A 12,513-nucleotide genomic window follows, 5' to 3' on the forward strand; every position below is an offset into this window, starting at 1 on the left:
CCCCCCCAATACATCCTCCCAACCGGTGCCTAATACCACCTGTCCATGCCTGCCACAAACTGATAAATGACACGGGGAGAAGGAAGACGGAGGGGTGGGGGGGGAAAAACATACATCAGATGTGGTGGTGGGTGGTGGGTGGTGGTGGTGTCCCGTGGGGGTGGCTGTTAGGGTTTAGCGATGGCGATTGTCCGTCTCAAAGCGGCGAGTGATTTTCTCTCCGGCAGGAAGGGGAAAAAATGTCCAAGCGCCGATTGATTGGAACAAAAAATTGCGACCGCTATTTTCCGCTCCGCGTTTCCATTTCGGGTTTTGTTGGCACTGTGCCCCTGGCGCTGCTGTTGAGCACAGGGAGTATTTAACTTTCATTCGTACATTCCATGAATAATCGTTGTCATAGTTGACATTGCTTATATTTAAAACAATAACTCACAACGGTCACCACCCCATTGATATTCCTGGACCTTGCTCGAATTATTGTTTGTTTCTTCGCAGCTCGGCTGTCGACTCTATTTCACAGAAAAAATTACCCTGACCTAAATCGTAGCCCTATTCAAGGGTAATCATAATAACAATATCGTGCGGCCCTTTGTGAATCCGCTGCTGGAAGAAGGCCTCCCTGTGCCGTGTCGCTCGTGGATATGAGCCGTGAGCACATTTGTTACGTGTCGTGCATTGGTGTGTTTAGTGTTAGCAAGGCATGTTTTCTGCGAGGTAAGAGTATTACGTTGTGTGCTCGTGTGCAATGTGGCGCCGACATTCCCCGCGTGCATATGAAATTTCCTCCTGCACAGTATCCTCGCCGCAGCCTTCGCTCCCTCCCCTTGAGACGGGAAGACCTTTATCCCCTTTAAAAATTTCGCTCGTGCCCCCCACCCCACCCCTGCCGCCGGCAGGTACATGCTGGGCTTGGCGGGCGTGCCGGCCGTCGTCCAGTTTGTGGGCTTCCTCTTCCTGCCCGAGTCGCCTCGCTGGCTGGCGCGCAGCGGCCACACGCAGCACGCGCGCCGCGTCCTCTGCCGCATGCGCGGCACGCAGAACATCGACGAGGAGTTCGACCGCATCCAGGTCGGTTGCTGCCCCGCTGGCTCCTCCGGGTAACTGTTGTGCGGTAAAGCGCAACCTCCCCCCCCTCGGTTTAACGGTGACATCGGTTGACGGCTTTTCCGTTACCGCTTCGCCTCCCATAGAGGTTTCAATTGCCGTTGATGAAAGGTAACATACTCTTAGGTTTTTTCGGTAAAGTCACGTAGGTAAAAAATAAATAAAAATAAATAATAGAAACAAGTCTCCGTCATCAGGTGGGACCATCACAGCTAGATTTACTGATGACGGAGACTTGTGTTGCCTCCGAAACGTCGTGATTTTTAATTTTATTTCTATTATTTTATTTTTATTATTTATTTTTTACCTACGTGACTTTACCAAAAAAACCTAAGAGTATGAATCCTTGCAGTCACGAAAGCTTCAAATCTAGAATGAAAGATAACGTTTACGTTGGAACGGATTAATGCTTTTATAACGTGTAATTCCCATATTCGATTAACAGTTATTTTAGTTAACAGTAGTTTTCGTGGAACGAATTAATTCTACGCTTTTATTACCTGCAATGAACAATTTCAACCTCCGTAGGCCCTGTGCCTTTCCTCCTTAGGCCCCACCCCTTCCTGATCATGTGATCAGGACTCATCATCACTTCCTCTTTCAGACCCGCACCTTTCCTTTTGAGGACCCGCCCCTCCTCCTTCAGGCTCCGCCTCTTTCTGAATAGGTCCCGCCTCTTCCCCCCAGACACAGGGTTGGGCTGGTTTGGGTGGTGGTGGTGGGTGGGGCGGCTCCACCAAGATGACCAACATCTCAGAGCAATATGACAATATAGGGAATCCTCTACTTATTAACGAGTTATTTTCCAGAGTTCTCCAAAATATACGTTTTTTGGGTTACTCGGCGGGTTTAACAACACATTAATATTTCCGTGATCTAACCCACACGTAGGCTTTCGTGACCAATATTATCCATAATAGAGGTTTTTTTTGGGTTAGATCACGTGAAATGTGTCGTTAAACCCGCTACCGGGGCGGCGGGAGGGGGTATAACCTCTTATGGATAATATTGGTCGCGAAAGCCAACGTGTTAAACTTCCAGAGGTCTTGTTCGTAACTCGATTTTACTCTTGTCGATTCCAAACATGTTGTACGGCATGTTCACTAAACACGGGGAATGGCTTTAAAAGTTGTATAATCACCTGTAGATGTAGATTCCACTGGTTCTTTATGTTCTGCAGATGTAGATGCTAATTCTCTGGTGCTCCTAGTTTCCTCTCTACTCTAATGAAAAACTTGGTCTGAACAGGCAACTGGACGTACGAACACCTTCGTTCGTATCTCTGAAAGTTAATAAGTAGAATGTTCATAACTAGAGGAGTGCCTGTAAATTTCTCTTCAGCTTTGCGGTGAGTTGAAACAATTAATTGTAGTAATTTTAATAATGTTATATCGCGTCATCATTCATGCATAATTGGATCTCACAATCGCCGACGACCCAACAGACAAACTGGAAGGCAGCTACCAGGCAGTGAGCCGGCATCACCAACAATTGCCCAAGCTCTGCAATCCTCTATATATGAATATGTTTTCAGTTAGTGAATGACGATTGTTTATACAAGTGGTGCATCAATCGCTTGTACATGTGACGGTGATGTTAGTTGTTTTGGCTATCGGGTGGTGGAGGGTTATTTAATAAAAAAAATTGGCCAGATCACTTCACGGCATAACCCAAAGAAATCTACAAGGAATCGGAGTTGCATCGGAACGATCCTCCGAGTAAAGCCGCGTGGCATTGTGCTCCCAGGAGCGTTGTCACGAGCGCAGTAACTGTGGTTATGATGACGACGACGATGACTGCGATGATGATGACGGCGACGACGATGACGGCGATGACGAGGGCGATGACGGCGATCATGATGACGACGATGACGACTGCGATGACGACTGCGATGATGGCGATCATGATGACGGCGATCATGATGACGATGACGGCGATGACGGCGATGACGGCGATCATGATGACGACGACGATGATGATGATCCAGGCGAGCATCACCGCTGAGGAGGAGGACGATGGCAGCAGGGAGGGAGACGCGATGTCACACCAGCCCCACTCGCGAAAAGGTGAGGGGAGGATCTCCCAGTTTGTTAACTCATTCGATCATGTATTCACTCCTCTGCTCACTCATTCGTCTTTTGACATGTTCATAAATAATTTCACTCATTAATTTGTCTGTGCATCCATTCACTCATTTATTTATCAATATGCTGATTCGTATACATTTTCGTTAAACAAAAATGTAATAATTCTCCTATTCAACAATTCACTCATTCATTAATCTATTCAGGTCACATCTTCTTGGTTCTTTCGGTAAAGTCACGTAGAAGGGAAATAATAAAAGCTGCTTGCGTTGTGGCCGAAACGTCGTGAGAAATATTTTATTATGTTTTATTTTTATTATTTTATTATTTCCCTTCTACGTGACTTTACCGAAAGAACCAAGAAGATGAATCCCTGCAGTCACGAAAGCTTTAAATCGAAATTTAACCGCCACTACGGGGTGGGATTCCTCAAAACTTTAAGATCCTTCTTAGATATACGCTCCAAGCCTGGGGTGTTTCATTCAGACGCTGTCTTCCGGACAGACCTGTTCTTCACCTGAGGACGGATGCGTGCGTTGTGGCCGAAACGTCGTGAGAATTATTTTATTATGTTTTATTTTTATTACTTTATTATTTCCCTTCTACGTGACTTTACCGAAAGAACCAAGAAGATGAATCCCTGCAGTCACGAAAGCTTTAAATCGAAATTTATTCAGGTCACACTTGCAAATGAGACTTTCTTGGTGTCTTGAGCTCATCTGGATAAACATAATTTGTTTTACTTGATCTCTCCATCATTGATTCATGAATTAATGAAGGAGAGAAATCTAAGATGGGTAATAAGAATAAGAATCAGCAGAGCCTGGGAAGTCAAGTAGTCGACTGCGTCACAGCGTTGGCACCTAACGGAAGAACACAAGCGACGACGGGGCGTGGTGACCTCTTGACCTTGACTTACGGCACTTTGTCTAGAGCTCTGAACAATCTCGCATGCGTTACGGCCCGTTCTGCCAATCCACTGCTTGATGAGGGCCTTCCTTCGTCCCGCTGGTCGGCGCTGTGCTCGATGAATGCCGGGGATTGTAGTACTGGGGATTTTTTTTTTTTATTGAGTGAAATTTTGAACAACAGACATATCAGACACTAGTACATCTAATCGGCATAGATCATTGCTTCACTGCAGCTCAAAGACTCACTCCTACAAGGCGTGTGTTGAAGTTAGGAGATGTACATGTGTTCGACTTTGCTGCAGCATACTCTTAGGTTTTTTCGGTAAAGTCACGTAAAAAAAAAAATAGCTGTGACGATCCCACCTGAAGACGGAGACTTGTGTTGCCCCCAAAACGTCGTGATTTAATTTAGTTATTTTTTCATTTATTATCATTTTATTTTATTATTATCATTACCCACGTGACTTTACCGAAAAAAAACAAGAGTATGAATCTTTGCAGTCACGAAAGCTTCAAATCTCGACTTTGCTGCAGCAGGCCGGACCGCCTGCTTTCGAACACACGGCGGTTGCCCGTCCAGACTCCGACCCCTGCTTAGCTGCCGCTGAGATCTGATGAGATGGGACGCGCTCCGGGGCATTCGCACAGGCGGAGCTATTCATAGCCACACCTGCCCATTCATCGGCTTGACCTTGCCTCTCCATGTGCCCCGTGCCCCGTGTGTGTGTGTGTGCGCGCGCTCGAAGGCTGGGTGCTGTGGAAGATGATAAAGCACCCTCCTACGCGGCGAGCACTCGTCGTTGGCTGCGGCTTGCAGATGTTCCAGCAGTTAGCCGGCATCAACACAGTGATGTACGTACGCACCAACACGTGCACGCAAAGACAAATATTGCCCCCCGTATAGTCGTAATGGACTGTTGGAGCAAGTGCTGTTAGGCTGGCACGGCACATAAGGGCGTAGGTGGTCAGCACCACACCATAGTGGCGATGTTTACACACCACGCCAGGTACTCATTTGAGGCTGAGTCGACCGGACAGAGGCCCAGGACCGGTTCAAATATTCGGCACCGTTATTGATTGTAAGTAGGAATCGACGTCGGGTCACCGGGTTTGGTGCGCAATGCGCTAACTGCTGTGCCACCACCCCCCACACACGCACAAAAAGACAAAGACAAGATCCCCGTATAGCCTTAACAGACTGTTGGGGCAAGTGCTGTTAGCGAGCAGCACCTATGAAGGGCAGTAGAGCGCACCAAGGAGGTGGGGGTAGTCGGCACCGCACGCTTGCCACCTTTGTCTCCCCAGTGCTGGTGTTTAAACGCTGCGCCAGGTCCCCATTGGAGGCTTAGGTCGACCTCGCGGAGACCCAGCATTAGTTGAGACGTTCGCCACCGCTGCTGGGAATCTTTAAGTCGGGCCGCTGGGTTCGCAGCGTACTGTGCTAATCACTGCGCCGCCGCTCCGCCTTCAGCAATGACGGCATCTCTGAATCCCACGGCTAGGCTACGTACGGTGCGACCAGAGGTTCTACATAACGACAAACACACAGACATACGCACAGACACGCGCACAGACACGCGCACAGACACGCGCACAGACACGTGCACAGACACGCGCACAGACACATGCACAGACACCCGCACAGGCACAGGCACAGACACACGCACAGGCACAGACACACGCACAGGCAAACGCACAGACACACGCACAGACACACGCACAGACACACGCACAGACACACGCACAGACACACGCACAGACACACGCACAGACACACGCACAGACACACGCACAGACACACGCACAGACACACGCACAGGCACACGCACAGACACACGCACAGGCACACGCACAGACACACGCACAGGCACAGACACACGCACAGACACAGGCAAACGCACAGGCAAACGCACAGACACGCGCACAGACACGCGCACAGACACGCGCACAGACACGCGCACAGACACGCGCACAGACACGCGCACAGACACGCGCACAGACACGCGCACAGACACGCGCACAGACACGCGCACAGACACGCGCACAGACACATGCACAGACACCCGCACAGGCACAGACACACGCACAGGCACAGACACACGCACAGGCAAACGCACAGACACACGCACAGACACACGCACAGACACACGCACAGACACACGCACAGACACACGCACAGACACACGCACAGACACACGCACAGGCACACGCACAGACACACGCACAGGCACAGACACACGCACAGACACAGGCAAACGCACAGGCAAACGCACAGACACGCGCACAGACACACGCACAGACACACGCACAGACACACGCACAGACACGCGCACAGACACACGCACAGACACACGCACATACACACGCACAGACATACGCACGTGAGCCGTCGCTCGGCGAGGCCAGCGGACATTACGGATGACAGATAATGATTAGCCGTCACGGTCCTTGCAGACATTATAACATTTATGTGTCAGTTAAAATATATACCGTGAACGTATACTCATAATGACAGAGATCCCTCAATTCAGCCTTCGAGATTGCATGGGTAGTGCTGTTCGCGATCACCTATTCACCAGAGGGGTGGTCGTGTACCCGGCACTGTGCCTTGCCACTTTTGTCTTCCCGAATGCTGCTGTTTATAAGCCATGTAGAGTATTCATTTAATGTCGATCCGACCTAGGGGTGATCCTGTCCTGAAACTCAATCACCATTTGCCGCACATCTACACAAAGACATGTGCGCACACACACACACACGTACGCTGCATCGTGCACACATACAAAGACCGACACACATACACGCACGTGCAATAACAACAGCCTCCATTCACCACTAAGTGATGGTGACATTACCACAGCGCTTGCGCCAGGCTAGGTGCGCTTTGAGGCCATTTTGAGGTGTGAAAGCTAGTTAGCAGGAAGTCACAGGACAAACCCAGGTGGCACCTCCGATTAGCACGGTTGGCTACGCGTGGTGTGAAAGAAGTTCAATATACATACATGGGTTGACTGACTGAGATCACTGGCAGATGCATCACCTGTGCTCCTGGCTGTGCCAGCTTGTGCCTCTATTTTGGCACATTCAATCGCACTCAAAGACAAAGATCCTCCAGTATAGCCTTTAACAGACTTTTGGGGCAAGTGCTGTTAGCGAGCGCCTATGAAGGCCGGAACGGCGGACGAGGGTGTGGGTTGCCAGCACCATGCCCGGTCGCCTTTGTCTCCCCAGTGGAAATGTAATTTGAGGCTGAGTGGACCGAGAAGAGGCCCAGGACAGGTTCAGGCAATCGTCGCTGGTGTTGGTCGTGAGCGGGAATCGAACTCAGGTCACGGGGTTCGGAGCACAGCGCACTCACCGCTACACTACCGCTCCCCACATTCACACACGCGAACATATTAAATGACACTCTTATGTAAATAGATATAAAGTCACGAGGATGGTTCTTATTAAAATACAATTCACGATTGAGATTGTTTCTTGCTCTTGAATTATGCATAACCGTGAAATGTTGGCCTAATCGAAGAATGTTTCAGAGTTGCTACCTTGGCCCTTATTTTAAATACAGACTACCTTAACATTTCATGCACGCACACATGCACATCGACTCATGCGCGCGCACACACACACACAGATGCGTGCGCACACTTTCACACAACTCGACAACCGCCGTTCACTAACTGGCGGTGCCGTCACCACGGCACTTGTGCCAGGCTAGGTGCACCCTGAGGCCACGTGAAGTATTGAATTATTGCTTGCTGGAGGTTACGGGATAGACCCAGGTGCCCATGGGTGGACGGACACGCTCGCGCACACACACACACACACGCGCGCAAACATGCGCGGTGCCAAATTTATTCATAACATCGGACGTGTGGCATGCAAATGCAAGAAAAACCTTTAATATTTTATTGCCACCTTGGAAAAAGATCACGAAAGTTCGGGTATGAATGTTTTAGCTGTGGGGGAAGTGGCTCGTTTGATGGGGCAGGAGCTGCCTTTGAAATCGGAGTTCATTAGCCGAGCAAGTGGCAAACAGACACTCGTGCCCATAGGCCCGGACAGTTTTACTAATTTACAGCTCCTTGACAATCTGTTGCCGGATCAAGGCCTCCCAATGCCCTGTTGGCGAGCTGGGTTGTTTGATCATATTTTGCCGCACTGGTCAGCGTGGGCTCGGGTTGAACGATAGGCCCAGGTTAGTGTTCCAAGGTCGCTCGCCACTGGTCTTTGTTGACAGTGGCTGGGAATTGAACTCGGGTCGCCAGGTTCACAGAGCGGTGCACGACTACACGACGCGTCGCCACTGCTGCGGTCACCTTGGCAATTGTTATTCCCAGATTATTCTTCTTCTGTCGATTCCATCCCGATTTTGCAATTGGCAGAATGTACATTTGGATATTCTGCCAGCAAGCAGCGCGCACCACCCTGTGTCAGAAAAGCGGCCCTGGAAAAAGATCTCACAGACCTACTTCTGATTCCACTTGAGTGGACCTCTTGATCCCCACTGGAGGCACAGCTGTTAATGGACTGCAAAGAGTTGTGGTCACATGTTACTCAAACTCGAATATTAAATGCACAGAGCTGGAATTTGGCCAAATGAAGTAATAACCCAAATGTGATCTCAAACAGTATTACATTAACACGCGTCTGGGATAGAGTTCCCTACTCGAGAAACTAGTATCATCACACTTGTCTGAAACCTGGGTTTTACCCACGGATCTCAGCAGTGGATGATTAGCACCGTTGGCTACGTGCAGTGCGAAAGAAGTTCAACATATATATACAACTAGTTCATGAAGCCTGTCTTCGCAGTCATACGTTTTCAATGAATATAATTAACCTGATATGATTTTGAACAATTTTTATCTACAATCAGACACTAAACACTACTAAAAAAAATACTTATATTTAAAGAGGTTTAAAGATTCCGTTCTTTTTTATTAGAAAGAACAAATATATATTAACTTTAAAATTTTACCGTTTTCGAATTATTCAAATTTGAACATAATAAAATGCGTATTTTTTCGTTCAAAACCGCTTGCGTCCGAAATATCTCAAACAATAAAAGTACTGTAGAACCAATGGTTCTCGCTTTAATTTTATTTGCCATTTAATGCTCTATCATACAAAACAACGCAAAATATTATTTTGAAAGGTTTCTGAATGACGCACACAAACATGTTCATGTGGCACTTAAAATCGAGATTTGGGGGCCTTGAAATGAAAAATCTCGCATTTTCAGATTTTTCCTGTTGTTTGTGTCCTAAAAGCTACCTAAGTATCATATTTCAGCTTTCCACCTTGTCGGGAAGTACTGTAAGGTTTGCTCTGGATGCCCTTGATAAAACTCATCATTGTGACCTATACAGATAGACTGGCCTAACATCCCTCCTTGATCGCAGAATCATTCACCAGGCTTTGCTTATTAGAAATGTCCTTGGTTCCAATTCGGCAGAGTATTTGTTGGATCTGTTGACGCCAGACCTAACCTGAGGGAGCTCATTATTGTTTTTGTTGAATGTTCCAAGGTACAAAACAGGTTTTGGTAATCGGGCATTCTCAGTGGCCGCCCCTCGTCTCTGGAGCAATATCACCACAAAACTTGATTCGCAGTTACCACCTTCACTCAATCATCTGAAATCAACTTCTTTTAAGTGCATTCCTGCCAATCTGCCACTGCTGAAGCAAGTAGATGATGGTGATTGTTATGGTTACTAGTGCTACTTCGAATTAGTCGTTTGCACAGGGAAGCAATTTTTCCAAAGGCGTTTCTATTCCTCGTTTTGCAATATTTTATCGAATCTTATTCCTCACTCTAGATGCACTATTTTTGCAATATGTTTCTCTAATCTTAATGTTCAGTTTAGTTAAATATGTAATTTCTAATTAAGTAATATATTGTAAACAAAATAGACTTTTTTCATTTCTGTATTTATTCTATTTATAATTTTTATGCGACCTGTTGCAAGCGTCGTGTTTTTAATGTGACAGTTTTTCTATTTTGTTGATGAAACCCGATTCAGGAGCTTCTTAGCTCACAGTGAAATTCTAAATAAAGTGTTCAAATAACCTGTTTTGAGACATACAGATGAAGGTCTTTATTTACTGTCTATAGATGATCTCACCCCTCAGCCACATAGCTTCCTGACAAGTGCTCTGAGGTATTCTAAATTCCAGCTGTCTGCAGGTGGGGGAGCAAGGTGGAGAGATGTCATGAATGCAGAGTAACATGATAGCTGCCGCTTTGAAGTCGCTGTTTGAAGCCAGACGTGTGTTTTCTTGTGGGGAGAATGCTACTTTCGTGTGTGACTTCTCTTGCAGCAGACGCAGCATTTGATTGTTTTTTTTCAGGGTTCACCTTTCTTTCATTCTAGAACTCATCGCCGGGAGAGGATGGCAGCAACGTGATTGAACTCTTGTGGGTCAAGTGCGTGACTGTGCATGCGTGCGCGCGTGCATGTGTTCGATCGTGTGCGTCTGCGTGCTTGCATGCAGTGTGTGTGCGTGCGTGCCCGCCCATGTGCATGCATGTATGCGTTTGTATGGATGCATGTGTGCACGTGTGATGGCTCACGCCTGTAATCCTGCTCTTGGGAAGGCACAAGTTTACGAATCGCACAGATCTGGAAAACTCCACAGTCAGATGCGTTTGATGACAATGCAGTTAAATGGGGTTGTTTGAGCATTTCTCCTTTCTCATGCATGGGGTTTTCTCCAGGTACCACGGTTTCCTGCCGTATTCAACTTTCAACAACAAAATTGGCCAAACATTCCGAAGCAGAACGCTCCGGGGAAAAAAACAGCCTCGATACTCAATACGGAATTCGATGGGTAAAGGAATTGCGTCGTCGTCATTTCCGTTGTGCTCGCCAGAGGCGTGTGTCTGTGCACCGTACCCTGGCGCACGAGCCGATGTGTCGCTCCGGCACCCTTGGATGAATTGCCGCGGGTTCAGGCTGGCGATGTGCGCTCGTGCGCGCGTACGGAGGTGACGGTGAACACGAGAAGTAAAGTTGATGGTTTATTCCATCGTCTGTGTGCGTATGTGCGTGTCTGTGTATACGCACGCATGCAAGCACGCGCACTGTGGAGGTAGGTTAGCGAGTTGTGCGAGGAACCCGGCAGAGACTCAAGTTCGATTCCCGCTCGCGGCCACCAACTCCAGGGGCGATTATCTGAACCGTTCCTGAACCAGTCCTGTGCCTCCCCTAGGTTAACTCGGCCTTAAATGAGTACCTCGTGTAATGTGTAAATATCGCCACTAGGGAGACAAAGGCGGCCGGGCATGCTGCTGACCACCCATCCCCTCGTGTGCCGTTCTGTCCTTCATAGGTGCTCGCGAACAGCACTTGCCCCAACAGCCTGTAAATGCTGTACAGGGGATATTTGTCTTTTTGTGGCTGTGCACTCGCGGTTTCACACCTCTGCCTTCCGCCCGCCACAGTACAAATGGGACGGTGAGAACAAGAAAAAATAGCATGCTCTTTGCATCGAATTCCAACCCCAAATCGTGACGATTCATTGAATATCTCGGCGAAGGTGAATGTATGCATATTGAACTTCTTCCGCACAGTACATAGCCAACCGTGCTAATCGGAGGTGCGGGGTTGTTTGGGGGGTTGCGGTGTAAATCCTAAATTACTAATGCGTGTGTGTGTCCATGCGTGCGTGTGTGTGTGTGTGTCCGTGCGTGTTTGTGTGTTTTTGTCCGTGTGTGTGTGTCCGTGCGTGCGTGTGTCCGTGCGTGCGTGTGTCCGTGCGTGCGCGCGTGTCCATGCGTGCGTGTGTGTGTCCATGCGTGCGTGTGTGTCCGTGCGTACGTGTGTCCATGCGTGCGTGTGTGTGCGCACGCACGCGTGCGTGTGTGCGCACGCACGCGTGTGTGTGCGCACGCACATCTGCGTGTGTGTGCGCACGCACATCTGCGTGTGTGTGCGCGCATCTATCCGTACGCGTGTGTGTCCATGCATGTGTGTGTGTGTCCATGCGTGTGTGTGTGCGCGCGCATCTGTCCGTACGCGTGTCTACGTGCGCACGCGTGTGCCTGCGTGTACGTCCGTGCCGCCCGCCTGCCCGCCCATCCCCGCAGGTACTACAGCGCCACCATCCTGCAGATGGCCGGCGTGGCGGACGATTCCACCGCCATCTGGCTGGCGTCCGCCACGGCCTTCACCAACTTCGTCTTCTCGGGGCTGGGCGTGTGGCTGGTGGAGCGCGTGGGTCGCAGGCAGCTCAGCCTCATCAGCATGGCAGGTGCCATTGTCCTCACGGGCTCCCCCCCCCCAACCCCCCTCACCGGACGTTAAATTTGCGACGCGTCGGCTCCGTCGCGTCGGGACGGTTCTCCGCGACTGTTGACTCCCAGACTTGCGCGACGGGCTGTGACGGGGCTCGCGTTTTTGTTCAATAAA

At 49.0% G+C, this 12,513-nt stretch overlaps 1 protein-coding gene across 4 annotated transcripts in view; it reads left to right on the forward strand.

Annotated features, from left to right (window-relative positions):
• Positions 1–12,513, forward strand: part of SLC2A13 (solute carrier family 2 member 13) — a 47,026-nt gene that overhangs the window by 21,300 nt on the left and 13,213 nt on the right. For all 4 annotated transcript variants that reach the window (XM_078612952.1, XM_078612953.1, XM_078612955.1 and 1 more), the window contains exons 4-7: positions 897–1,068; positions 3,092–3,170; positions 4,846–4,951; positions 12,192–12,355. In XM_078612952.1, coding sequence (XP_078469078.1) covers positions 897–1,068; positions 3,092–3,170; positions 4,846–4,951; positions 12,192–12,355 — 521 coding nt within the window. The remainder of the gene's footprint in view (positions 1–896; positions 1,069–3,091; positions 3,171–4,845; positions 4,952–12,191; positions 12,356–12,513) is intronic.

Source organism: Lampetra planeri, chromosome 40 (genome assembly GCF_965212315.1).
Source record: "Lampetra planeri chromosome 40, kcLamPlan1.2.h2, whole genome shotgun sequence".
Classification (NCBI taxonomy): Eukaryota; Metazoa; Chordata; class Hyperoartia; order Petromyzontiformes; family Petromyzontidae; genus Lampetra; species Lampetra planeri.